This window comes from Mus caroli, unplaced genomic scaffold (assembly GCF_978045245.1).
Source record: "Mus caroli unplaced genomic scaffold, Mus_caroli_1 scaffold_11, whole genome shotgun sequence".
NCBI lineage: Eukaryota > Metazoa > Chordata > Mammalia > Rodentia > Muridae > Mus > Mus caroli.
The window spans coordinates 76,781,471-76,809,110 of record NW_028227266.1 but is presented as its reverse complement, the minus strand read 5'-3'; the positions used below and the strand labels follow the sequence as shown (position 1 = coordinate 76,809,110).

Below are 27,640 nucleotides of genomic sequence, written 5' to 3'. Positions count from 1 at the left end.
GATTGGGCCTGCAGTCATGGCAGCTTCGGAAGGAGTTCTAGAATCCGGCCTGCCTGTGCATATACAAGCATTTGCAGCGTAACTCTCCTAAATTAAGTATTCATTTTTTCCTGCATTTACACCAAAACATTTACTAGATTCAAACAATGTGAATGCCCATGAACGGGGGCTATCTAATTATAATACTAATCACTATGTGCCATTGGAAATGAAACGACTCAGCTTCCATATGCTTATAAGGGTCCAGTGTTTGATTGGAACCTAAAATGGCAAAAGCCAGGTTAGATACAGTACCAGATATAAAACCACACACAGACATAATACACATAGAAAACAATATATTTAATATCTTATGTATAACAATATATATCTCTAGAAAACGTCATCAATCTATGGAGTAGACAAGGATGCTTAGGCATTGCAGAGGGACAGAGCAACAAGAGACATCATCTATTTTTGAATCATACACATTAGTTACGAATCAAATGGCGAAGATTATTTTGAAAACACTTGCTTATGGCAAGGTTCATTCCAGATTTTGTGCTGGACTACTTTGCTGCAAAGAACTTCAGCAGAGACTAGGAACTGAGTGGCTACCTAAGGAACAGACGCTCCTTATTTAGCTGTTTGGGTTTTTGGTATTGAGGCTCAGCACCATAGGCTGAGTTTATGTTCCACTGTGCAGCCATGCCTCTTAGCGGCCACAAAGAATATTTTAAGTTTGTTTGAGAAAGGGTCTCACTATGTCACCTGGGCTGCCCTCAAACTTATGATCCGTCTGCCTCCACCTCCTGAGTTCTGGGATTACTGCTATGCCCAACAAAGCTTTGCTATTGTAATTGTTACTGAGGACTGAACCTCAACATCTTAAGCATACTCTCAGCCATTGAGCTCTACCTCCAACCCATCACAAAGACTCTTAAACAAGAATTCCTCATATATGAACATGACATGGAGAGATAAAAATGAATAGAACAGCATCTTAGCCCTTGTGGAAGGAGAAGTCACTTAGGAGAAGAAGGAGAGGTGGGTCCCACTCTCTTCCTATGTCTGTTTGTTTTCTGTTCTTTATAAATAGGCTGAGGTTGCGCCTCTTGTTTTTACAAGTCACAAATCTAGAAAACCCATCTTAAAAAAAAAAAAAAAAACTAAACTAAATTTTAAACACTTCTTTGGTAAAGTATTCAACTTCACACGTCCACAGCTCTTCCGTCTTCTTTCTGTTCCTTCATTTTCAGCTCCCAAAAGGCATAGATGAAATGCTAAGTTTACATGCATAAGCCACAATAAGGCCCCTCCAGACAGCCCTGCTGAGCGGCCGAATCAGAGGAGTCTCGGTCAGAGGCATCAGAGAACATTTTGCCCCTAAACCAAGTACTTTTAAACAAACAAACAAACAAACAAACAAACAAACTTTTTTCCTTTTCCTTTCCTCCTCCTCCTCCTCCTCCTCCTCCTCCTCCTCCTCCTCCTCCTCCTCCTCCTCCTCCTCCTCCTCCTCTTCTTCTTCTTCTTCTTCTTCTTCTTCTTCTTCTTCTTCTTCTTCTTCTTCTTCTTCTTCTTCTTCTTCTTCTTCTTCTTCTTCTTCTTCTTTTGTGGGGGGAGATGTTGAAACAGGATCTCTCTATATAGTCCTGGCTCTCCTGGAACTCAGTATGTAGACTAGGCTGGCCTTGAACTCACAAATATCCAACTGCCTCTGTCTCCTGAGTGCTAGGATTAGAGACTTGTGACATTACACCTGGCACAGTGACTTTCTATTCTTTATGGAGGATAAACACACTGGCATTGTCAACAGCTTGAGTGAGAAGACCTTGTCTACTGCTTGTCACAATTGATTCAGACATTCCTCTCAGGCTATGCTTTGAAACCCGTCTTCTAAGAAAATTCTGCCAAGCCCTTTAACAAATCACGATTGGGAGAGAGGGAAGGGGAGCTTTGAGTTATCTTAAAGAACAGAAGTTTAGGAGCATCTCATTGTTGAAGTGATCTAAACCCATACATGCCATCTCTTCGTCAAAATCCCACCTGTTGCTCTTGCCGGGCAGTGCATGTTGCTGCTGAGGAGGAGGAGAGCCATAGGTGAGCAGGAAGGGATCCTGCTGAGGTGGGTGGTACGTGAGGGAGGGCACATAGCTGCTCAAATCAACAGGTACTTTCTCTTCGTAAGGCTCACCTCCCGGATTGGACCACAAGGGATGACAGCCTGGTTGGGCTGCAGAGGGTTCTGATGGAACTTGCTGGGGTAAGTGCTCCAAAGAGTTCTGGGAGGGGAAGTAGTCGTAGGGCCAGCTGGCCACAGGCAGAGGATAGGCTGGATAGTAGGTGTCATCGGAGGGATTTCTCCCTAAGGCAACATTTTTATTCCAAGTTTGCAGGTCTTCATAATCTCCATACATCCCAGGGACAGGAGGCTGAAACTGGTCTTCACTGCCGTAGATCCTATTGCTGGAGAATTTGTATCTCTCATAGAACTTCATGGAATCTAAGGTGGAAGTTGGATCTTCCAGCTCAGTGGTTCCCCCCAAATCATAACTCTTGGGGAAGGATAAGCAATCATTCAGGGAGTTCTGCTGGGGGGCGTTAGCTATTAAAGGTGTGCTGTAAGCGCCGGGCAGTTGGACGCCTTCCTGGAATGACCAAGTTAAAGGTAAACTTCCCTGACTCGGGATTTCAGCAGGAAGCGCCTGGAAAGGGGAATGAATGCTCGCGTTAATAAGTTAAGCAAATGCACATGGCTACCCCAGGCACCCCTGAGTTATTCTGCAAATATCCCTCGATAAGACTGCCCTCATTCCTTGCATACTTCAAGCACGGGCGCAGCCTCTCCATGGTTGCTGGGGACCTGCGAGGAGAGACTGACTCCTTCCTATTCCAGTGCACAGAATAGAACAACTTTCTAATCTGTAAGGAGCCTGATGCACTCTGTGGACATACTGGGTGTTTAATATGCCTCATGCTCAGACATCAGATGCCTGTCTTTTTGAGGCATTTGTAAGGGGCTACTTAAGAAAAACAAACCAACCCTGCAGCTTCAAAGATTTATACTCATCCTGGCACAGCTTACAGGGCTACCCCTCACCCCATTTCTGCTTCTCCCTTTCCTGTCTCCCTGACCTGGACTATTCTAGATTTTACTGTGAGAGGCCAGGGTATTGTTGGGTTTGTTTGTCTCCTTTAGCGGCTTTCCTTTGAGATCACAGAAACTGCTCAGACTAGAACAGACACTGGTCAACTTCAATTTCTTTATATAAATGGAATACCTATGTTGGCATTAAGAGGAGCTACTAGGTAACAGTTATATAGCTCTGTATGTAAGCTTTCCCCTCACAAGAGGATAGTCTGAGGGGAGAGGAGAAAAAGGTTCTGTCCAAGTAGAATGGCCAAGATGACTGATGAGGACCGATTCTGTGGATGTGGGAGCTCAAGGTCTCTTGCAATGGACTAAATCACAATTTCATCTATATAAGGTACACTTAGAGCTTTACAGGAATTAGCGCTACATCAAACGAACAAACTGATATTATGAGGCCATGGGGCCATGGGACAATGGGGCAATGGGCTTCCTCACACTTCCCTCTACCACTGGAGTTGCTATCATTTTCAGAAACTTCAACAACAACAACAACAACAACAGCAGCGGTTTTACTATGTTGCCCAGGCTGGCTTCACACTCTGGATCCTAAGCGTTAGCATAGCTCAGTGTCCCAAGAGCTAGTAGCGCACTAAAGATCACTCAGCTTAACAACTGTCTGATCACTTAGATCAGTGGTTCTCTAAAGGTCACGCCCCCTTTGAAGGAGGTCACCCATCTGATTTCCTGAATATCAGACATTTACATTACGATTCATAACAGTAGCAAAATGACAGCTACGAATTAGCAATGAAATAATTTTCTGGTTGGGGGTTACCACTTGCATGAGGAACTGTGCTAATGGGTTGCAATATTATGAAGAATTTAGAATTAGGAAGCACGGATTTAGATGAAATTGGACACATTAAGGGTGGTATAACCCTGGACCATCTGATTATTTAGACCAATTTAAAAAAAACAATCTGTTCTAAGGATGTATGGAAATTTGAAAACAAACAAAACTCCAAACTCATGAAGGCTAATAACATTTTGTAAAGATTATTTTGATTAATTCTGAGTCTCTTGGAACTAAACTGTAGTGCTTCCAACTATAAATACCAATTCAAGCTTTTTTGTTTTAAAGCCTGCTGTAGGGCTGGTGCGCCTATGATCATACAGAATATTTGCGAGCCTGTTTCAGTTAGAGTAAGAATGAAGAGTAACATCTCAGATTCAGCTCGCCCGCTGGATGCCTGCTTGGAGATGGGTCAGCTAGAACAGCATGTTTGCTCTCCTTGGCCGGTAAAGGACTGGGGTATCTACTGTGTCCCCTGCAGGGGTGAAGGCTGGCTGCACAGCTTGAACACAAGTGGGGCAGCTGACCTTCGCTGCTGGTCTCCCCTTCATCCGTAAGGAGCTGGAGGCAGATGCCATGTGCACTTTCTTCATGGCTCTTCTTGCCTCTGCTTCCAGCTTGGTCTCCGGCCTGGGATGATCATGCTCGCCTTTGGACTTAGGGGAGACAAAGTAGTAAGAAGGAAACAAAAATTAGTAACTGAGTTGCCTTGATAAGGTGTAGCTTTTGTTCTCCGTGCTGTCCTATGTCCTATGACCCTGGGCTAGCAAGGTTGCCTGATACAAGGGAAAATCTTCCCAAGCCCAGCCGTGCTCCTGCCTGCCTCCTGTCCTATGAGGTCCCTTCCTTATGTGGTCTCTGACTCCCATCATGTCCCCAAAGTGTGTGCCAGTGATGCTTACCCCTCACCTTCATCTCTGGCTTACATACTTCATCACTTACACACTGTTATTTTTCAATCCTATTTACAGAATAAGGACCTGAGGCTTAGGGAAAGGATGCCATTAGGATAACCTCCTTTTGTAAGCAGGGCTCTGGGGTTTCCACAGCCAAGCTGGGAGCCCAGTAGGAGACTTTTAGTACTTGTGTGAGCTGGCCTTTCAAGTGGATGGCAGCTGGAGTTCAGCCTCCATGGGAATAGCTACACCACAGCTTGGCAAATGCTCTTTGAGAGAGCTGGTTTGCCAACTTCCATTAAACGTCTGACACCAGAGCCCAGTCTTCACCTGTTTACATCGATGCCCCATTAGTTTCTTATGAATCTTGCAGAAAGCTAGGATTTTGAGGAGGAATCAAACTGTTCTTTGTGTGTAGAGCTAGTGCTGAGTCAGCACTGGTACCCAAGCTGGGGTTTGTGGAAGGCTACGAGCTGGATGCTGTCTGCCCTGGTCTAGGGGTACTCAGCTAGGTATCACCCCGCCTCAGGAGTGGAGGCACCCAGTCTTCCTGGGTTTCCAGTGGTCCATCTCTGGTGAGGTAGGGCACGTGGGCATTTGCTCCCCCAGAGGATGGGCAAGGTATGGTGTAGCCCTGTACCCCCAAACCACTGATAAAATTCCTCCATAGAGAACATGATACACAGCTGCCACATGAAAGAGATACCAAGTAAATAACTCAAATCCAACCTGGAAAAAGATGAAGCGTCCGTCGTGCCTCCAGAAGTTGGTGACCGGGAAGCCGCCGTGGCCTCGGCAGGGAATAAGCTTCAGGGGTCCATTGCAGTTGGGACAGCTTTTCCCTACAGAAGAAGCCATAAAAGCGACTGGTGGGTCTCAGCAGAAAAGGATGCACTTAGGCCTACTGTGATTGGATGTCCTAGGGCAGGGAGGTACCCCAGGTGTGTGTGTGTTGGGGGGGGGGGCTTTCCCTTCTCTGAGAAGGGGAAGGGGTAATAGAAAGAGGGATTTGTAAGGGTGGGACTGGGAGTAGAGGAGGGAGGGGGCCCCACAATCAGGATGTAAGTAAATTAATTAGTTAATTTAAAAAGAAAAAAAGGAAGGGAGAGAGAGAAAGAGAGAGAGAGAGAAAGAGAAAGAGAAAAAGAGAAAGAGAAAGAGAAAGAGAAAGAGAAAGAGAAAGAGAAAGAGAGAGAGAGAGAGAGAGAGAGAACTGGCATGCCACAGGGCTGATTCTGAGTCTGGGGTGTCCTGCTGGCTTTCAGCTAGGATTGCAGGATGGTAGGGAGTGACCCCACACTGTTGCGGGTACTTTCTTCTGCTGGATTTGACCCATGACTACAGCATCTGTCTCCCAATAGCCAGCCAGGATCACACATGGACACAGTCCACAGCTATCTGACAGGTAGGATTGTTTTACAGGCCAAGGCATCTGCAGAGAAGAGGTCCTCCCTACTTATTCACGAATACTGAGTATTCTTTCTAGAGAGAAGTACTTTATTTTATGGTTAGTAACATAGACCAGGAGCAAAGCCGCTTGGGAGAGAGAACACTGCCCCTGAAATTTCACTAAGGTGTAGATGATGGAGAGGAAGTTTTGAAGACACATGACTAAAAAGGACACAAGTTAACTGGAGGGGTAAGGTGAGCCAGGCGTAGGAAACCGGGTGCATCTATTTCACTATCCAGTGAGCATGATACAAAGAAAGAGCAAGGATTTCCATGGGTAGTTATGGCGTGACTCTGAACAGACAAAGCTGAGTTTACAAGTTCAGTCCTGCTGTGTGACTCAGGGCCAGGCAGCAAGTCTGAACTAATTTTTCCTGAATTTTCCATGAGCCAATCTCTTTCCAAAGCAGTGGGGACATTCATGAGGGGGCTCTGCACATGATAGACCTTGGAGACAGAGGCCGTGTGTGTGTGTGTGTGTGTGTGTGTGTTTGTGGTGTGTGGTGTGTGTGTGTGCTGTGTGTGTGTGTGTGCTGTGTGTGTGTTTGTGTGTGTGTGTGTGTGTGTGTGTTTGAGGAGATAGATGACTCCTCCTTAGAGAGTTCTTTATCAGTATATCTTGCCTGCCACGGGGCTCCAGGGGGAGGGTTGGCTGGGCCCTAGATACGTGTCTACCCTGACTGGAGCATTTAAACACTCTCAGTCTCCCTGGCTACCGCCCCCAAACCTCACTCACTCTGCTGCTTCTGTCTGGCTTTGTCACAGATGGCGGGTCTCAGGTAAATCTTGCGGCCTTCCTCTGTGGAGCAGTCCCTGCTGCACACCACTACCCCCAGGCATGACTTCTTGAGGATCCGGGAGTTGTGGTTGTTGGTGTTGCGCATGGCCCAGCTGCTCAGGTGGCGCTGTGCGCTCCTGTCGTCCGAGCTGTAGATGTGTTTCACGTAGGAGTCCGGCCACTCCTGGAACCAGTCAGTCGTTTTCACGTTCTGACCGAAACACAAAGATTTTAGTTACAGTTTCAGGCAGAGTACCTACTGGTCTGCCTCTGTATAGCTGATAGATGTAAGAGATATCCGGGCCACAGGGGCAGGGCAAGAGGCCTTTGGTAAAGTCTTGACTAAATTTAATTCCAGTGGTGGCATCTGTGAGCACAAGTGCTGTGACTCTTTAAAACAGTTCTCATGTTGTGGTGGGCCCCCAACCATAAAATCATTTTCATTGCCAATTACTTTCATGAATTAATTTTGCCTCTGTTATGAATCATAATGTAAATACCTGTGTTTTCTGATGGTCTTGGATGCCCCCTGTGAAAGGGTCTTTTGTCCCCTAAAGGGGTCGCAACACAAAGGTTGAGAACCACCAGCAGCACACTAGCGACAAGGTGTGTGCTATCTATGCCTATCAAGCATTTGGTCACTGCACTAAGATGAGGGAGAATTTAGCCCTTCTGAATTCTGCTGTTTCTGCGGCCCATGGTGACAACATTAATGGCCTTTTCTCAGTGAGAATTCTTGAGTGAAGTAATTTCACCATGCGCTTACATAATAACTATGAAAAGGGTAGGGAAATGATGTCTCATACCACACTGCTTAATATCAGATATCACAAAGTCACCAGAGATAAGCAGAGCTCTGGTTCAAAGAGGCCAGGAAGTGCACTCTTCCCTCTGAGGACCATTTCCTGTTTGTCTCCACTGCTCAGGCATGCAGTGGACCCAGGACGAGTCTGTGTGTTGCTTGGCATCACCCTACTCCCTGCATGTGAGCATCTGACTGGATTCTGTCGTACAAGGACAGAGCTGTGGTTCAGTCAGTCTGGAGTTCCAATTCTGCAAATGAAACAGCTCTAGAGACTGGTTAACAGTGTGCCCTGGTCATGCACTGTTAAAGCAGTTATGAAAGCACATTTCATGTTCCATTTTGAACCACCATAAAAATCAGACCATAAAGAGGTCCTTAGAACATGAGTTACTTTGTTTCCGCCTGTGTAAAATAGGCATGAGACTTTCCTACTTCAGTTCTGAGCATTAAATACCATGAATGTAAAAAGGCTTGCCACACAGCACCTAGTAAGCTGTAGACTGTAAATAAACTGAGTCGCTGGGTGTGGCTCGTTTTCCCAGGCTCCACAATGGCGGCAGATGCGTCAGGTGGCAGATCCTGCCTAGCTCTTAGGATGAGAACCATCTTAATTTGACTTTGCCTATCATCATGGTTCTCAGAGACCTGACGTAAAATACGAACAGTTCTCATTTGGAAGATTCTCAAAGGTCATGGTAGAAGATTCTGGAAAAAACAGAAAAACCGTCAAGGTACACAATCCTTTGCTTTCCCAACAAGAATGCACGACAGAACGTTAGTTAGCCTAAAAGCCAAGGGAGGTTTGAAGGCAAACAAGCGTGTCAGGATGGATGAGCATTCCCTCCGTCAGACTTCCACCCAGAAGGACTGTGTTGTTGGAGGCACCCCTGCAGCCCAGCGATCAACCGAAAGGCGCGGCCAGAGAGGATGTGCCGCCACCATTCCCCCCATACTGGGCACCCCAGCCACTGTGGCCTCGAGTTGTTCAGTGTCCACGTGAGAATCCCCGTATAACCTCAGCACCCATCTTCTCTCTCTTTTTCCTGCTCACCACAATTCTAATCATTCCTTTCCAGCTCTCTCTCTCTCTCTCTCTCTCTCTCTCTCTCTCTAAGGAGAGCATAGCAGAATATTCTACTTTGATTTTAAAAGATTTATCTTATTTCCTGATGATGGGTTTGCATGGAGAGAGGTATGTATGTGCACGTGAGTGCAGGTACCCAGTGTGAGTGCTGGAAACTGAACTCCAGCCCTCTGAGCAGCAGGCGCTCCTAACCTTGGAGTCATCCCCCCAGCTGCAAGTAAATATGTGATCTTCCAGATACTTACAATACAGATCAAAACACTAAAATCTATGCTTACTTTTAACCATTTGAACTATAAAGGATTGGTGGACTTGATTTGTATTATTCTAATGTGACATACAGCTATCAAAATAGGATAAACAAGGAAAGCATAGATTTCTACGAGAGAGTCTCACCCACCAACTCCCTCCATCTGGTCAGAACTACAAATCCCATGAGCCAGAAGGGGTGAAATGACATTCTGAACAAAGCAAAGACTTCATGTGCATGGAGAAGGAAGTGACTCTCAACATCTTTAAGGCTATTCCCCTGACAGCCTAGTTTTCTAGTTCCATTAACTAGTAGTGCGAGGAACCTCCCTAAAGGAAACGTGACCATGTGGAGCCGTGACTGCATGGAGCTCTTCTCTTAGCTGTTGCTCATTTACTCTGTTATTTGCCTGGACTTTTAGTGGAATCTTTGGCAACTTTTTATATTAAAATGGGTAGGGTGGTGGATCCAGATGTTCGAATGTCCAAGAACCAAAGTAGAAAGAGGAAGGCAGCTCTGAAAGCCCTTGTAATTTGTCACAGGAACTGTGGTTTTAAAACCAAGAACGGAGCTTCACCTTGCTAGCAAGTCCCAGCAAATGTTCCCTTCTTTTTAGAACCTTCGTTAATTTAATTTCTAACTTTTCATAAAGCACTTTCTTTTTTTCAGGCACTTTGTTTACTTTAATTTCTAACTTTTCATGAGTAACTCTTTGTTTTGGCTCTTGGTTAAGAAGTTTATAATTGAAAGGGGACACTTGTAAGTTTTCCAGCATGTCACATCTAACAAATTTGTGTTTTATCACCTCCTGGATAGCATCATTAGGAATGTAGTTGATGTTTCTATGACTTCTCTGCATAACTTAATCCTATGATTTACTCAATCAGTGCCCATTAACTATATGAAAATACAGGGCACTCTTTTTATGACATTCATTTTAATTTAATTTAGTCATTTGTAATTTTAATATCATAAAGTTACATATTACTATTATACAAAACTTAGAAAATCAAATTCTTAAATTAGGTATCAAAGCATTCACAGAGTGAGCCAGGAAAGGTGGGTTTTGTCTGTAATTCTAGCAGTGGGGAGGCTGAGCTACAAGGATTGCTTTCATACCAAAGTCAGCCTAGATTACACGGTGTGAGACCATCTCAAAAAATAAAAAGAAAATTAATTAATTAATTAATTAATTAATTTTCATTCTTAGAATGGTCTGCCCTTATATAGAGCGACTACCTTCCAGCCTGACTGGTTTATTAATCCTTTCCATGAAGTGTCTCCAAATAGAACAAGGACATCAAACACACACACAAAGTCAACAAGGCCTCATCTAGTCCAAGTGATAGAATCACAATGGTGCTAAGGCTGGCCTTATGCCAGAGTCACAGGAACGCCACACCATACCTGGCTTTTCACACAGACTCTTTAAGCAAATCTGGTAAAAGATAAGATGTTACTAAAAACAAAACTGTAAGTCAGGTGTGGTGGCGCAACACCTTTAATCCCATCACTCAGTAAGAAGAGGTAGGCAGATCTCTAAGAATTCAAGGCCATCCTGGTCTACATAGCAAGTTCTGAGCCAGTCAAGGTTACATAATAAAATCCTCTAACAACAAAGGAAACAAAATATACTGTCATTTTGACCCTACAGATAACTTTTTGGAGTGAATTTGCCTCTTCTGGGTTGCCTATAGATGGATGGAATTCTAAATGTCTAGAGGAGTCAACAAATGTCTTTGCATCAAAAATTGCTCTCTAGAGTAATCCTGCTACTTCCCACATGAGGAATGGCCATCCTAAAGGATGTTTCTGGCTTTAGTTATCCCCCTGAGTTCTACCAGTGGGAAAGCCTCTCTGTAACAACCTTTCACCTGTTCCCTAGCTGCAAAGGATCTGTTTCTAGAGCAGAAGTGTGCATGTTGACTGTGGACTTTCCTGTGTGATACCTAGCCTAAGTAGGCAAGAATGTTTTGGGGTTTGGAAATTCATGCTGGAACGGGAGTTTTTGGGCCTTGAGTTTCCCTTCATGGAACTAATGAATGATAGGGATGTGTGTGTGTGTGTGTGTGTTTAAGGCCAGCCTTGGTCATTCCCTACCTCTGCCTCCTACATGGGAGTTGTATAGGCATGCACCACCACTCCTGAAAAAATGTATGTCAACACACGTGGCAGCTCTGCCCTCCATTTACAAGTTCCTCCATATCTGCTGACCTCAGCTCTCAATATTATCTCCAGCTCACATTCTGGGGGCGGGGGAGGGGGGGATGCAAGCATGAAATTAAAAATAGGAAGAAATACAGACCACTGAGCCAATAGCAATTAAAATTTACTCTCAAGTTTTCCTAAGACAGCTGCAGCAATGGCGGCACAAGTCAACGGCAACTTTCAAAACAGGCCCTGAGAATGGATGTTTGCCCAGACTGGTGGCGGTTTATTTGCCCTCTTGATGAAGGGGTATATTTTTCTGTCTTCCAGCTTTCTCACACCCACCAAAGGAGAACTCAAGGACAAATTGAAGGAAACCAATGAGAAACAGAAGAGAGGGTCCATTACTGTGAGAACCCAGAAAGGTGGTGAGCTGAGATTGAAGTCCCCAACCCCTCTGCCCTGCCCAGGACAGACTGGAGGATCAACTGTTTCAGTATTTGGTATTAGTGGACTCCAGGCTTACTAGTCATAGCCACATGCCCAGTCAAAGCATCTTTAGACACCAGGAAGAGAGGACAAGATAGGAGTGATAGACACAGAAACTTGGTCTTAATTAATGCTTTCCATCAAATTAGAGTTCAAAGGTTATTTGCTCGTTGGGCTTGTGATTGGGAGGCAGAAGCAAAAGGATTGTGAGTTCAAGACAAGCTTGAGCTCCTTTGGGGATTGAAGGCCAGCTTGGGCTGTTGAGTAAGACCTTGTCTCCCTCCCTCCCCCCAGTTCTTTCATATGCACACACAGCACAGCTATTTGCATAAAGGAGGCCACAGACAGTGTGACAAGCAAAGCAAGCACTCTTGGGTAGAGTGGGGACCAGCCAATGAACCCATGGATGGTAGTTCCTTAAGTCTCTCAAGAGCAGGCTGTGACCCCAAGGGCACCACTATTCAGATAGTCCAGGGTCGGGGTTAACTGTGAAAAGTATCACAGTCAAGAAGTCGCTATGGGGTTGTATGCCTTAAGTGGAGTCAGTCCGCTTGCAAGTACTGAGTGTGTAAACTGAGTGAGCCAGCTTCGAAAGGGAGAAAGCAATGCTTTCTTCAGCTCTGTCTGTTCTTGTGGGTTTCAAATCCTAGGCCTTTCTTCTCCCCTTGAAATCCCCCAGTTTAGCTGTACGGTTGAAGCGCTAAAGGAGTTCACCTGGCTAGGATCTGACAGATTCCCTTCTAGAGCCTAGGGGGAGTTGAGCATCAGGCCTCACCGCCACATGCTGGGCCAGTCCTCCAAGCGCATACCTGAGGCAGTTTCACATCGTTAATGTCCCAGCTAAGTATCTCTCTGTCTTCAGGATCAAAGTCGTCCAGTTCCATGATAAGGTCTGCTCAACACAGGCTCTTCTCCACTCCAGTTGTCAGAGATATTTGGAGTCTCAGAACTCGGGCCACAAGAGCAGCTGAAGGGCTTGTTTTTCAAAGCTAAGTAAATAAATGAGAATAACACAGATGATTTAAGAGATTAGAAACTACAAAGCCAGATGTGGTGCCTCAGACCCTAGAGACCGAGGCAGGAAGATTGCCGATTGCCGTGAGTTCAGGACCAGCCTGGGTTACAATATGAGACTGTCTCAAAAGAGGGTGGGTGGGGGGCTTAGGAGATAAATCGGTTTGCTACTAAGCCTGAAGATCTGAATTCAGTCCCTGGAACCCAAATGGTAGGAGAAACCCCACAAGCTGTCCTCTGACCTCTGACCTCTGTGTGTGTGAATGTGTGTGTATGCATTCACACATGTTAATAATTTTTCTGGTGATCATTAGCTCAGTCCCATGTGCCCATTAAAACTTAAGACTTGGAAACAAGGGGCTGGGAAGATAGATGGTTCAGCAGTTAAGAACCTCTGACTGGCCGGGCATGGTGGCGCATGCCTTTAATCCCAGCACTCGGGAGGCAGAGGCAGGCGGATTTCTGAGTTCGAGGCCAGCCTGGTCTACAGAGTGAGTGCCAGGACAGCCAGGGCTACACAGAGAAACCCTGTCTCGAAAAACCAAAAAAAAAAAAAAAAAAAGAACCTCTGACTGTTCTTCCAGAGGTCCAGAGTTCAATTCCCAGCAACCACATGGTGGCTCACAACCATCTGTAATGGGATTTGATGCCCTCTTCTGGTGTGCCTGAAGATAGCAACAATGTACATATATACATAAAATAAATAAATCTTTTTTTTGCAAGTACCAACTGCCAATAAAAATTCTTCAGAAGCCACTAGCACTTGCTGCAGTAGACTTGTTTGGGGTTTCAATACCCTGGTCCCTACTTTTATCCTCAGCTGTATTTCCATCCTCGTTGCTAGATCTGGGTTATAAGAGCCTTAGGAGCCATTATTACCTGGAACCACCTAGTTCTACAAAAAGTATGTAAATTTGCATAAAGAGACACAGCTAGTTTAGGATTATGCCCATATCACTTTAGATTAACTAATATTTTTATAGATAAATATTTTTATAGATAAATCCCATGAACTGTTTGTCACCTTTGTAAGATCAACCCCCCTCCCCCAAACCACGAAGTCCTGCCCCCTCCGCAAACGCTGGCATTCAAGACTAAATGTGCGTGAGGCTCTCTTCTCGGTCTGTCTTAGTTTTGTTTCTGGGCTGAGGTGTTTGTGGCGCTGAGGATGGACGCCGGGGCTTGCACTGAACCACCGAGGTGCTACCACTGGCTCCTCATCGGTAACTTCTAAGTAAATCTCTATGTTTAGGAAACAATTATTGAGCTGCTTGGAAAAAGATGGTTGCCACCCCAGTTCAGAGACCGCTCACATGACAAGTAGAGAAGTAGTGAATAGTAAAAGTCACTGTCTGTCACAGCCCTAACTCTGCTAGCCCAAACTTGTAATTAGAATGGTTATGACCCACAGCGCACTCCACACAAAACAGAACAGATTAAAAAAAAAAGTTGGAAAACAAGATTTATACTGTGTAAACCTAAAAATGCTGTTCTTAGACAAGGCTAGATACTTGATTTTAAATTAAGAGCAGAGGAATAAAGATTTTACTCCCAAAAAGTACAATAATTTTAAAAACTTTAAAGAGACTTTTCTCCAACACATACTTTTATGAACTAAGTGAGGATTAATTTAGTATTTCCCTAAAAACTAAGAACAAGACATTGGGGGAAACCTGCTTTATCCCGTCAGTAAGCAAACTCAATCTTTCCCCAGGATTAAAATAAAAGTTTACATTTTTCAAGACTTCCTTTTATTTCAGAGTCGTGACCAAGGCGTGTTCAGCTTCCATCATTTTTACAGACCAGGAACTAGAACAAATAAAGCCTGTGGTCATGGCTACACAACTCACCCTGCCGCCTTCAGTGCTCCCGAGTCTGTTCTTCTTGTCAGCTTCTTGTCCAGGTGTCATACAAGTGTCAGCTCTGGCTCAGGTCCTGCAAGTTCTGTTCATTTCTAAGTGGTCGCTGTTCCCTAACCCAGGTCAGGGTACACTATGCTAATGACTCTGGCAACTATCCAATCAAAATCAAGATGCTCTCAGCCAGGGCTGGACAGGTAGGAGCAGCCCAGCTCTTCTCAGGGTGCTAGCCATGTGATGAATATTCTATGGTGTGCCTCTGAACTTTCCCCTCCTTTATGCTAAGAGGACATCTAACTTAAAAGGATATTGGGGGAAAAACAAAACAAAACTCTGAAAAGAAATACAGATTTTTTTTCCTGATAGTTTTATAGATTGAATCCAAGAGCGACTGTTTTACAGTAGATGCGTTTTATCCTGTGTGTGTGTGAGTGAGAAGGCAGACAGGGAGACTCACGGCAGTGCAAACACGAAGGGGGGATGGAAATTACTGAGATAGTTTTTAGATAGCTAGCAGCCCTAAACCAGAAACACTGAAAGCCATCTCTGATTCTAAGTGTATCAAACCTGACAACGAATGCAATTCTTCTTCAAGCTGTTCTCTCTGGAGATATCCTCAGGACACCGGGTGAGCCCAGCTCCTCTGCTGAATCCCAGGTAGTCTGCTGGGCTTTGGAGATATAACGGAGAATCAAAGACATCAAGAAGTTCTGTGTAGTTCAGGGTGGCAGGGCAGAGCTGTAACTCCAGGGAGTGTCTCTGCAAATTCAAGGCTAGCCTGAGCTAAACAGCAAGCGCCACCCCCACCTCCCCCAAGGTCTTTTTCCACTTCCATATCTAAATCTGACCCATCTTTTAGGAATTCTAACAGACCCATCCAATATCTTCCAATACTGTTCTGAAACACATGACTTCTCTTTTCGATGATATTCCAGAACCCTTAACCATATCACTAACAGTAACTGTTTTTCTAATTACAAAATAAAATCAAAATCCGTTGTCTTGTTTATCATTGTTGCTAATCCATATTGCAATCTTTCAGTAGATATCTAAGACTGTATTTTGGTCACGTAGCTTCAAACTTTTGTTTTGTTTTGTTTTGTTTTTTCTGCATATACCAAATGTATATATTTTTTGCTTAATTTGTGGGATTGCCTCCTCTTATTGGTGTGGATCTGACCTGGCTTGCCAGCTGCTCTGAGTTGAGGGTTGTTTTTTTTTTCCCCCCTCCTTTCCTTCACAGGAAACTCCTGCTGGGTTCTAGCTCCAGCACCAGGGCTATGCCTGTCCCAAGGACAGATCCTACCCAGTGAGCTCCATACCCTAAGGCTGAGGTCTCAACTTGCCAAATCCTCACTTCTGCCTACTGGCTCTGTGAATTCTTTGCGTTTGTTTATTGATTGGATTGTTAGTTTTTTGAGATGGGAGTGACCTCCTATAGAATTACTATGTAGCAGAAGGTCACTTGAAATTCCTGGTCTTCCTTCCTCTTTCTCCCAACTGTTATCAACTTCCTTTGACTGAATTCTTGACTGAATGAATCAGAGGCCACGCTGGGCATTTCCCTAAATTACGCTTGATGCGCATAGTCTTTCTGTCACTCCTACTCCTTCTCCCCAGGCATGGCCACCACACTCAGCTAGGAATGATTCTGACATGAGAAATAAAACTGTACAGTCAAGCAGCACAGACAACCAATGCTGGATTGGGTCTGTGGTCTTTGTCTCAGCCTCTGTGCAAGTAGAAGTCTCTGTCCTTTTTCCATTTTTTGCCTCCTCCCTGGACAAGGACCCTGCCTAAGAAATGTGGATAGAACCACCTGTGGAGTAGCTGACCTTACCTGCTAATGCTTCCTCTCTTACCCACCCCGGGACCCCCTTCAGTCTGCCACCAGTCTGTTGGGATCTTCCTGGCTGATTTCATGAGTATAATAGTAATGCTTTAGGCATTGGAGGTGAGATAACTTTTATTGGTGTGGGACCGTCTCATGTACTGACTCCCTAGATATTACATTCTGGCAACATCCCCTCTCTATGGCATTCATAACCCAGGCATCGGTCATGTTTGAAACTGTCAAAGAAAGCAAGCAGGAGAGTGATATTATACTGCCTTTTTCTGGTCCAGAACCTCTCTGTCATCTGGGTATGGAGGGTTCGGCCTAGCTATGACCTCTGATTTCTACCTAACAGGTGGACTTCTTCCACACATAAAACTTTCCTTCCAGAATCTATTTCAACTAGTGTTCCAGAGTCCAATTCCCCAGTTCTGCCATGCCTCATCTCTTAATCAAGAAGTCTTTCTAACTTTCATTGTGTGTTAGACACCATATCAATCATTTAATCTCACCACTGCCTCAGGAAATCGGCATTATTAAGTTATATTAGTTGAAATTATAAAGAAGGTATTTAAAGTAAGGCCCAACACTGGTCCAAGGATGAAAATCCACTAGAGAAGGGTGATGTTAGAAATCACTTTTTGGTCTATGGAACTAAGCTGCCCCTCATTCTGGTTCCTTCTGAAGTCAGCTTTACCCCTGCCTCCTTCCTCCATCATCTTTGAGAAAGCCACCTTTCCCCCCAAAGGCTACCGGTTAGAACTTTCTGTCCCATCTGGCATGGGACCCAGCCTGACCCAGCTTTTCCCTGGAATTTTCCAAATTAGAGGTGGAGAAAATGAGTCTTTCATCTCAGATGCCGAATTGAAGGTTGACCTCAGACCTGCAGATGTACATCTTTGTCACACTGCAGCATCTAAAAGGCAGGAGAAAAGAATGGCCTAGCAGGGGAGCAGAAAGCCTGGACAACAGCCTGAGGCCAGCTCCAGCCCTCAGGCATGCCACGGGTGACACAATAGATGTTTTGCATGCCTTCAACCCTTAGAACTGGGTTTTTCAACATACACCAGAGAGGGGGGTCTATGAACACACCCTCAGCTCCTAGTCCAAGAGTCTGAAGCTCACCCACCCTTCTAAACAAACCCCTCTCCTTGGTCACTGTGAGTCTAAAGGTGAGACTGGAAGGGTTTATACAGCATCCCTTAATATTAGGAAAGGTTTTGGGAAGTCTCACCCAACTCAGAGTGAAGAACACAGAGATGGGCCACATTGTCAGACTCTTAGGCACCAAGCTCCTGCTCAGTCCAGAGAGAATCAAGGGATGGCCCAAAGGCCCATCTTCTGACCTCTGCAAAGCTGAACTTGAGGGTTTTCCTCTAGGGTTTCTAAATATTAAGCTTGTAGCTTTAGGTGGTTTCTTCGTGTACTACAAAAGCCCCACAGTTTCCAAAGCCAAGCCTGGGCATCTTAGCTCCGGTCTGCACCCATTTCTGTTCTAAGGAGAGTCTCTAGCAGATGACAAATCTGGCTGCCGATTGAGATCCCAAGCTTTCTAAGGGAAGTCCTTGGGCATCACGATGTTCTGTGGAAAATGGTGTAACACCTTAAATACTATCAGGCTGGACTGTTTTGCCAGTAGAAACTATAATTAAGACACGTATATCTTCTGTGTGGTCTAAACAGAACCATGAACCCACCTTCTCGCCCATAAATTGTAAACTGAAAGTTAAACAAAACAAGAACAAAAATCCCATCCTGGGCATAGTGGCACACACCTGCACTCCCAGGACTCTGGGAGACAGGAGCAGGAGGATCGATCACCTTTGACCTTATGTCAAGTTAGAGGTTAGTCTGGACTATGTGAGATGCTGCCTCAAAAAAACCCAAAAACACCAAACCAAAACAAAATGTCAAGGCTCATTCTCATGCTTTAGATGAATAAACATTTCAAAGTAATTAGTTATAATTTAAGATCCTACCTACAAAGTGACTGTTTGGAGACAATAGACTATTTTTTTAGTCAACCACTTTGAAATTTCCTTAAATTATATTCTAATATAACAGAAAAGCGAGGCTGTCTTGTGTATCGGACTGCTTCTGTCTGAAAAGTTATCACAAGCCCTTGGGGGCTTTTATCTTGTTGGAGAATCCTTAGCAGTAAGATTCTCTCAAGGAACCAGTTGTTTTTCAAACGTCAGCCTTCAAAGGTTGATAACGTGTAGTTCTCTTTGGTCAGACCTATTCAGCTGGGTAGTGGTGCCAGGTCAGGATTTTCTCAGGTTGTAGTGCCACATTGGACACCAGCTGTCTTCATACAACATAACTAGCAAAAATCCATGTAATGACACAGAGTATAGATAGCCTTTGTGTCTACATTTTACCGGAGGGATTCTTCACCATCCCATAATCCACTCTACCAAATCTGAAGAGAAATCCGTACAGATTCATTTGTCTTAAAAAGGAAAAGGCAGAACCTATGAGAATGTTTGGTGAACTAAAGGTGGTTGCTGTTGACCCTAATGACCTAAATTTAACCCCACCCCCATCCCCGAACATGGTACATGAAAAGAACTGACTACTCCAGTTTTCCTCTGCCCCAACCTCCCCCCACCCCACACCCCAATAGAAGCATTTTTTTTTTTTAAAGAAAGGCTGATATTTTCAGGTTAAAAATCGTTAAATCTACTGAAGATGAAGTCTACACTCCAGCCCTTCGTTTGTCCTGTAGAGGTTGTCATTTGTGGCTATTTCTGAGGTTGTTGACTAGATTTGGCCAGCTACAAATCATTCGTTTGGTTGTTTTTTGATCCTGGGGGCTTGAGTAGTGTAGCCCTGGAACTCACAGAGATCCACGTTCCTCCCTCTCCCAAGAGCTAAGATTAAAGGTGTGGCAAGCTAGTCAGTTTAGCCTTCAGATTCATATACTTCCTAAATTAAAACAAAACCAAACCAGAAAACAGTAGTGTCCGTGAATTGATTTTCAGGCAAAGGAGAAACTGCCCCGAGTATTGTTTGTAAAAGGCGGTCTATTCTAGCCATTTCTTTGGAACCAAAGGGAGGGGCAGCTGCCGTGTACCGCGAGCCGCATGCGTGGCTTCATTTGAGATGGTCTCGTTTCATTTGATGTGGCAATCTTGACATAATTTCAGGAATATCAAATACAACTGGGAGCGAAGGCCTAGACTCCCAGCATCTTCAAAGCAGAGGCGGGTATGAGACCTGAGGCCATGCTCTGTCGCAAAACCAAAACGAAACAAAGTAAACAAGCAAGCGGCAGATTTGCTGATACGGGGTTTGAACTGCTGATAGAGGGCGCTGCCGTAGTAAACAAAAGAACTTTGATGCTCTCAGGAATCTCTAAGAGTAAAAACTGGTGAGGAATCCAAAGCATTTGCGAACGGTGGCTGTGCAGCACGGTTCGCGGTTCAGGGGCATGAGGCGAAGTGGCTGGCTGTGGCTGCTACCCCTCTCCAGGGCTCTACCCCAGCCCCTTCCCCACTGCCCGCATTCGCCGTCTATAGGAACTGACTTCTCCAGGTCCTTTGTGGCTGACTTAGCCCAGTGGTTCTCAACCTTCCTGATGCTGCAACCTTTAATATAGTTCCTCATGTTGTAGTGACCCCCAACCACAAAGTTTATTTTGTCGTTACTTCAGGACTGTAATTTTGCTACTGTTCTGAATGGTAAATATCATGGTGTTTTCCGATGGTCTTAGGTGACCCCTGTGAATGGGCGGATTCAATCCCTTCCCCCTTCATGGGGTCGTGACCCACAGGTTGAGAACTGCTGCCTTACCATCATGTGGTCAAGGCTCCTTCGTGTAGTGCGGCAAAATTCCTTCCTTTCTGAGGCTGGCAAAACATCAAATTGCATGTGTGCGCCACAGTCTTTATCCAAAGGTGAATTGTTCAGTTGTGGTTAAGTACAGAGCTCTGGTCAGAAGAGGGAGGACCGTTATGGAGGACCTTCACGACTCAGGCGGTGCTCACCTTCAAGTGCCCTCAGCTCTCGCCACAGGACTGGGTTCCAAGAAGAGGGAGGAAAGGAGAGAGGCACTTCCACTGGGCCTAGTAGGCCATGCCTATAATATCAGTCCCCTGGAGGAGACTGGAAGACGGTCAATCAGCATTTGCGCCCAGCCTGGACTGCACAGTGCCCAGGCCAACTACTGGCCAAGGCCCTGTCTTAATCCAGCAGGCAGGATAGCTAAGCAGGTCAAATGCTTGCAGCACAAACTGGACTATTGAGTTGGATTCCCAGAACCCATACATGATGGGAGGGAAAAAAAGCCTCCATAACACTGTTCTATGACATCCACACACGTGCTATACGTGTTAGAGCACAGGAACACTTGTGATACACACACACACACACACATATATATATATATATATATATATACATATACATATATATATATATACACACACACATATAGTCATATGTATTACATATAATATGTTATATAATATATATGATATATCACACATATTTATATATATTTATATATATTTATATATTTTAATGTCTATTTATATTATATATGACATATTTATATATAATGATAAATAACTATATGTCTTTAAATCCATACAAAATCTATGTAGGCCATCAAGGCTACATAGAAAGACTATAGGTAGGGTGGTGGTGGAGCAGGGTGTGGTGGGAACTTTATTATTTTCAGTATTTGGGCAAGGCCTTGCCTACAGCAGGACTTTGGGGCATCTAAGACTGATTCCCCCAACCACTTCAGTCATCCAACAGCCCTTCCTCTTCCTCGGTGCACATTCCAGCAAGGTCTGGGAGAGACAGTACGGTGGGCAATAGGCCACCGAATTGTTTATTTCTTTGTGTCTTGCTTTACTTTTAAGATAGTTTCTACTTAGGTAGCCCTGGATGGCCTGAAGCTAGTTGTGCTGGCTTCAGAGTTACTGGGCTCCTCCCGCCTCTGCCTCTGGCTCTCCTCTTGTGTTGGAATCTCTGGTATGCAACAGTATGGAGCCAATATTAACAAAGAAAGCTAGAGCAGAAGAAAGTGGCTTGTGCTGTTATGAATCAGAACACTCGCTGATGAGCAAGCACACTTAGAATACTGGCTAAAGAAAATACAGCCAGGAAGAAGCTGGAGGAGAGCTGAGGTCTCACAGTGGGTCCAAAGGCCAGAAACCGTAGTCTCATGTCTTCGTGCCTCCTACAGGTAGAACCCCAGTGGCCGTGGCTCCCTGCATACAGCATTGCTGCTATTCTCTTCTATGTGTTCCTTCAAGAGCTGTGTTTTTAAAGAGCTGTGTGTCCTTTGTAACTGTCGAATAGTTTCCTTTTAAGCCAGTGGTTCTCAACCTGTGGGTCATGACGCCTTTAGGGGCTCAAATGACCCTTTCATGAAGTCACACATCAGCTATCTCTCATATCAGACATTTACATTATGATTCATAACAGTAGCAAAATTACAGTTATAAAGTAGCAACGACAATAATTCTGGCTGGGGCTCATCACAACACGAGGAACTGTTTTAAAGGCTCACAGCATTCCGATGGTTGAGAGCTACTATTTTAAGTGACTATAAAGCCATTACCTAATTTTTTTTGTTGTTGTTGTTTTTTTTTTTTTTTTTTTTTTTTCGAAACAGGGTTTCTCTGTATAGCCCTGGCTGTCCTGGAACTCACTTTGTAGACCAGGCTGGCCTCGAACCCAGAAATACGCCTGCCTCTGCCTCCCGAGTGCTGAGATTAAAGGTGTGTGACACTACACCCAGCTCTACCTAATTTTTTATAACTACTTTATTTCTGTGTTTTTCAAACTTTTTGGCCACAGAACCAGTTTATTATCTAAACTTCCTATAACTCCCCAAGAGCTTTGCCTTATGGTTATAAATGATAATATTTACCATTTCAGTAGATGGAAGTGAACTCTTTTTTTTTTTTTTGTATAGCCCTGGTTGGCTTAGAATTTCCTATGTAGACCAGGCTAGACTCAAACTCACGACATAGATCTCCTCTGCCTCCCAAGTGCTAAAATTAAAGGTGTACATGACTATGTTCACCCAAAGTAAACGTTTTTTTTTTTTTTAAATTGTAATCTAAATTGACACTGCAACCCAACTACATTTGACAAAAATTCTCATGAAGTGTGTGAGGGAGACACAACCATATACTTTCACTTTATTTCCTGTTTTCCTACCCCCTCCTCCCAACCCCATCCTTACAAATCCTTTCTCCCATTACCCACTACCCTTCTCCTCAAAGTACGGGAGGCCCCACTTGGGTACCCCAACCCTGGAACATTCAGTCGCAGTAGGTCTAAGGGCATCATCCTCTCGCACTGAGGCTCAACCAGGCAGTCTAGTTAGGCCTAGGGGATCCAGCGGTAGGACACTGAGTCAGAGACAGCCCTGCTCCAATTGTTAGGGGACCCACATGAAGACCAAGCTGCACATCAGCTACAATGTGGGGGGGGGGCGGGGGGAGCCTAGGTCCATCCCGAAGAGTAATATTTTTGAACATCTCCACAAATGACTTCAATAACTGACCCATCAGAAGGCGATCTGATGTCTCACGTGGGCCTTTGTTTCCAGCATGCTACGATTTTCATGTCTCATAGTCTCTGGAGGCTCCCCTGCCCTCACAAGACTTGCAGTGAAAAAAAAAAAAAGGCAAGCAACATCTTGTTGTATCATGAAAACAGCTCCGATCTTAAAACATCTCCTCCTACAAGGGCAAAAGAACCGTTCGCTAAAGAAAAACCCGGGCATCGTCGCCCCTTTGTGCTATAGAAACGTCCGTCGTACCACCCACAGGCAAGTCCCAACCCTCACAAAAACCCTTGGAGGTCGGCACGTTTCTGACAGAAGGACCGGAGCCCCTAAGGGGCCAGCCTGAAAGATCACACACTCAGATGCCGGTTTAGACCGTGCAGATAACCGTACGCACAGCCGCCACAGAACCTTTCATCGTGCGCCTTTATCCAGGTAAACAGCTGCCTAGAACGCTCAAAGGAGTTTCTAGCCAGTGATTACGATAGCTAACCTTCTGCCTCTAGAATGTGGTAGAAAGATGGAGACCCAGAGAAATCCATGGAACGACGCATGACGCAAAGCGCAGCCCTCGGAGGCAGGGCACATCCCACTTACTGACAAAAGCTTTTCATTCTAGGGCTTGGGGCGCCAGGATGGCCCCATCTGCAGCAAATGGATGAGACGATGGATGCTATTTGAACTACCTGAGGCACGAAGTGAGCCCAATGATTGCCCAAGATGTTGGCTAGTGGGATGCTTTCATCTAACAAAAACCCCTGTCATCCAAAAGGCCAGGCACATGACTGAACCCAGAAGGCTCTTCTTCTGACTCTGTTTTGTTTTTATGTTGGGGACGCCGCGGACGGGGACCTGGAGCCTGTTAGGACAAGGCTCTCTCCAGCTGCATCCTCACCTGGACTTTCCTTTTAAGAATACTGAGCTCACAGTGCTACCATCTCTCTTCTACAAATCCTTCGAGCCTAGTTTTTATTGAAAGCTATTGTAGCCACCTGTCTTCTAACCGCTTCGGTTTTGTCCGAACACGTGGATCCAGGGAAATCCACAAGGGAATTGACCACTTACTGACATAAAACCTATATGGAAAACTGTGAAATCAAGAACCCCAAGCTTGGGGGCTGGTGAGACGGCTCAGTGGGTAAGAGCACCCGACTGCTCTCCCAAAGGTCCGGAGTTCAAATCCCAGCAACCACATGGTGGCTCACAACCATCCGTAATGAGATGTGACTCCCTCTTCTGGAGTGTCTGAAGACAGCTACAGTGTACTCACATATAATAAATAAATCTTAAAAAAAAAAAAAAAGAACCCCAAGCTTGTTTCTGAGCAAACTGCTTGTTTACTTATTTACGTCATGTGTATTTTATTTTTTTTTGGGTTGGTTTGTTGTTGTTGGTTTTGTTTTGAGAGAGAGAGAGAGAGAGAGAGAGAGAGAGAGAGAGAGAGAGAGAGAGGTCTCCTGTAGCTGGAGTTGACCTCAAAAACTCTTCTCCTGATCTTTCTTTTGCTACCGTTTCTCAAGTGCTGGCATCTCAGGTCTGCACTACTCTCTCTCTCTCTCACTCACACACACACACAGTGAGAAAATACATACAATATAGCAGATATGGTGGCAAGAGGGTTGTCAAGAGTTTCAGGCCAGCCTAGGTTACAGAGTGAGACCTTGTCTCAAAAATAAAATAAAATAAGAGTTTTTTTGTTCTTTTGTTTTTTAATTTTGGGGCTTCTGCCATGGTTCACAGTCAAGAGTGCTTGCAGCTAAAGCATGAGGACCAGAGTTCTGATCCCAGCACCCACATAACAAGCTAGGCATCTTGCATATATCTGTAACTCCAGCTTGGAGGGATCTGATGCTCTCTTCCTGCCTCCAAGTGTGAAGGAACATATAACTGCTCGCTGTCTCTGTCTGTCGGTCTGTCCACACAGACACAGAGGATTTTGAAAATCTTTTAGAAATATATATCTATTCACAAAATATCTCCCTAGAGCCACCTTAAATGTACTGCTCAGCACCATTCAGCATCGTCGCTGATGTATGACTGCCACCACCACTACCCCACCCCCAGACCCTTGTAAAGCTACAGCATCCCGCAGCTCCATCAACCATCATTTTGGTTCCTGATTCACGGACTTGACTCTTTTGGGTGTTTGTTGTAATAGAATTGAACCACACGTGTCCCTCTGTGGCTTGTTGATATCCCTCATCATAATGCTGTCCAGTCTTATCCATAGCATAGGACTTCCTGTCTCTGAGGATGAATAATAGTCTAGTGTACACACAGGCCTCATCTGGCTGATCCACCGGTCCATGGATGGAGATAGGAGTTGTCTCCCCTGCATCCTTCATTTGCAATTTTGCTCTTCAAGGGGAGATGGTGCCGAGAGTGGACCCAGGGAGTTTTCATATTAAACATTTGTTTGACCAGCAAGCTACATTCCCAGATACATGACCAACCCTTGAATACTGCTGTCATTGCAAGCTAGTATACGACCTACAAAACAGAGGGGGCAGTACACAGGGATCAGAGAATGATGAGCTGAGTGCTGTCAAATGTGAGAAAATTCCTGTTGCAGAAGAGGGGCACATTTTTGTCTTTGTGCTCTTTTCTTTACAGGGGTATTACTAAACTGTTCGTTTCATAATATCAGGGACGTTACTCCTTTTAATGTCACATTCCATTTAATACCAGTCCAGCCCACCCCACCCTACATTGCAAGACAAGCCCTCTTCTCAGGGCAGAGTAGGCTGCATGAGATTCTGTACCAGAGAGAGAGAGAGAGAGAGAGAGAGAGAGAGAGAGAGAGAGAGAGAGAGAGAGAGAGAGAGAGAGAGAGAGAGAGAGAGAGTTGGGGGTGGAATTTAGAATAGTGTACAATTAAAAAATGTTTTTATCTGATTCACAACAGTCTTAAAAGAAAGAAAATACAAATATTTATTTACTTATATACTTTGGGGACTGAAATCAGGGCCCTTTCGCTACCATTAAGCTAAATCCCCCAGCCTCCCAGTGCAGTTGTACAGACACAGCAGTGGAGGATCTCAGCTGCTCATCGTCAGGCAATGTGGGGCATCAGGCCTTTTGATGGCCTCTCCATCTCTGTCCCCAACATCTCGGGAGCTGTGATTAAGCAGCGAAATCACCTCACTACAATGATGCAATGAGGTCCTTTTGACCACGCGACATTATATGACAGTCCCCACCGCAGCAGCAAGCATTTGTCTGTGAAGATGTAAATGAGTTTTTGTGTGAGATTTAACATGTATGTTTAGAAAATAATAAAGGGACCCATTGCTGTGGTCTGTGTCAGTAGGCAGGATGAGGATAAGGTGAGAGGGTCAAGAGTATGAAACCTGTTTGGGCTACTTTTAGCAGGGCATGGTGGCATGTGACTGTCATCCAGCACTCGGGAAGTAAAGGGAAGGCAGTCAGGAGTTCAAGGCAAGGCTAGCTTTGACTACATAGGGGGTTCAGTGGCAGTATGGGCTACGTGAGATTCAGTGTTGAAAGACAGGGGGCAGGGAGAAATAGAAAAGAGAGGAAAAAGGAAGCGATTTAAAACATCTGGTTGGTGGGAACTGGAAAGATGGGGCAGAGTTCCAAGTAATGGCTGCTCTTTTAGAGGACACAGGTTTTGTCCCCAGCCCCCACATAGCAGCTCACATCTCTCTGTAATTCCAGTCCTAGGAGATCTAATGCTCACTTCTGGCCTCCTCAGGCACCACACACACACACACACACACACACACACACACACAGAATACATACACACACATGGAGACAAAACAGTCATACAGATAAAATAATAAACACATTTAAGAACCTGTGGATGATCTCTCTGTGCAGACTCCCTTCCCTACCCCAAACACTGCTAGGCAACCTCAGAGGCGTTAAAAGCAGTGCTAGGTGTGGCAGGAGGGTGCGGAGGAGACCTGGGTAGAAGAAATTCGAGTGCAGAAAGACAAAGCAGACATCCAAGAAACAACTTGGCTAAGGAGACTATTACAGCCTGGACCGAAGCAGACATGGAAGGAAGGGAAGCCTGCTGGCTCAGACTTGGTGGTGGGCATACTGAGTGCCAGGAAGGTCAGCTTTGGATGAGACAAAGACACCATGGAAGGCTAAGCGACTGGGTTTTACTCCTGTGTTTGCCGATCAAGTAAAGATCCCGCCCCCAGCCCACGTTTTCTCTTTGGGAAATGAACAAGCTTTAGATGTGAAAATGTTTGGAATTTGAGGCCATAGGAAAGACTGGGATGGAAACACAGCTGAAATTAATGAATTAACTGTGTGTCTAGTTAATGAGACTTGGGGACCTCAGCCATTTCTATCATCCTATCCTTGGGATGGCTGTGTCTGTGTCTTGGTACTTCTGGCTTTCTGAATATACTGTGGCCCTAGAAAGAAGGAAGGGTGGCCAAGCGATTATTTGAAAATGTTTTTATTTCCTTGGCTCTTGAGGGTTTTTGATACTGAGCTGTCTCCTATAGTGATACCTTCTCTTCAGAGGGTCACCCCCAGCGGGGAAGGAGAGTGGAAGGTGTGAAAGGGGAGAGTTACTGGGGGGGGGGGGCGG

The 27,640-nt window shown here is 45.0% G+C and overlaps 1 protein-coding gene across 1 annotated transcript; it reads right to left on the bottom strand.

Annotated features, from left to right (window-relative positions):
* Positions 1-1,905: 1,905 nt before the first annotated feature.
* Gcm1 (GCM transcription factor 1) lies at positions 1,906-14,762 on the bottom strand. Its single transcript, XM_021173299.2, has 6 exons — positions 14,693-14,762; positions 12,638-12,817; positions 7,011-7,263; positions 5,555-5,667; positions 4,457-4,585; positions 1,906-2,687 (listed from the first exon to the last, which is right to left on the bottom strand). Exons 2-6 carry the CDS (start codon positions 12,710-12,712, stop codon positions 1,944-1,946), a joined length of 1,314 nt encoding a protein of 437 aa, XP_021028958.1. The 5' UTR covers positions 12,713-12,817; positions 14,693-14,762; the 3' UTR covers positions 1,906-1,943.
* Positions 14,763-27,640: the final 12,878 nt, after the last annotated feature.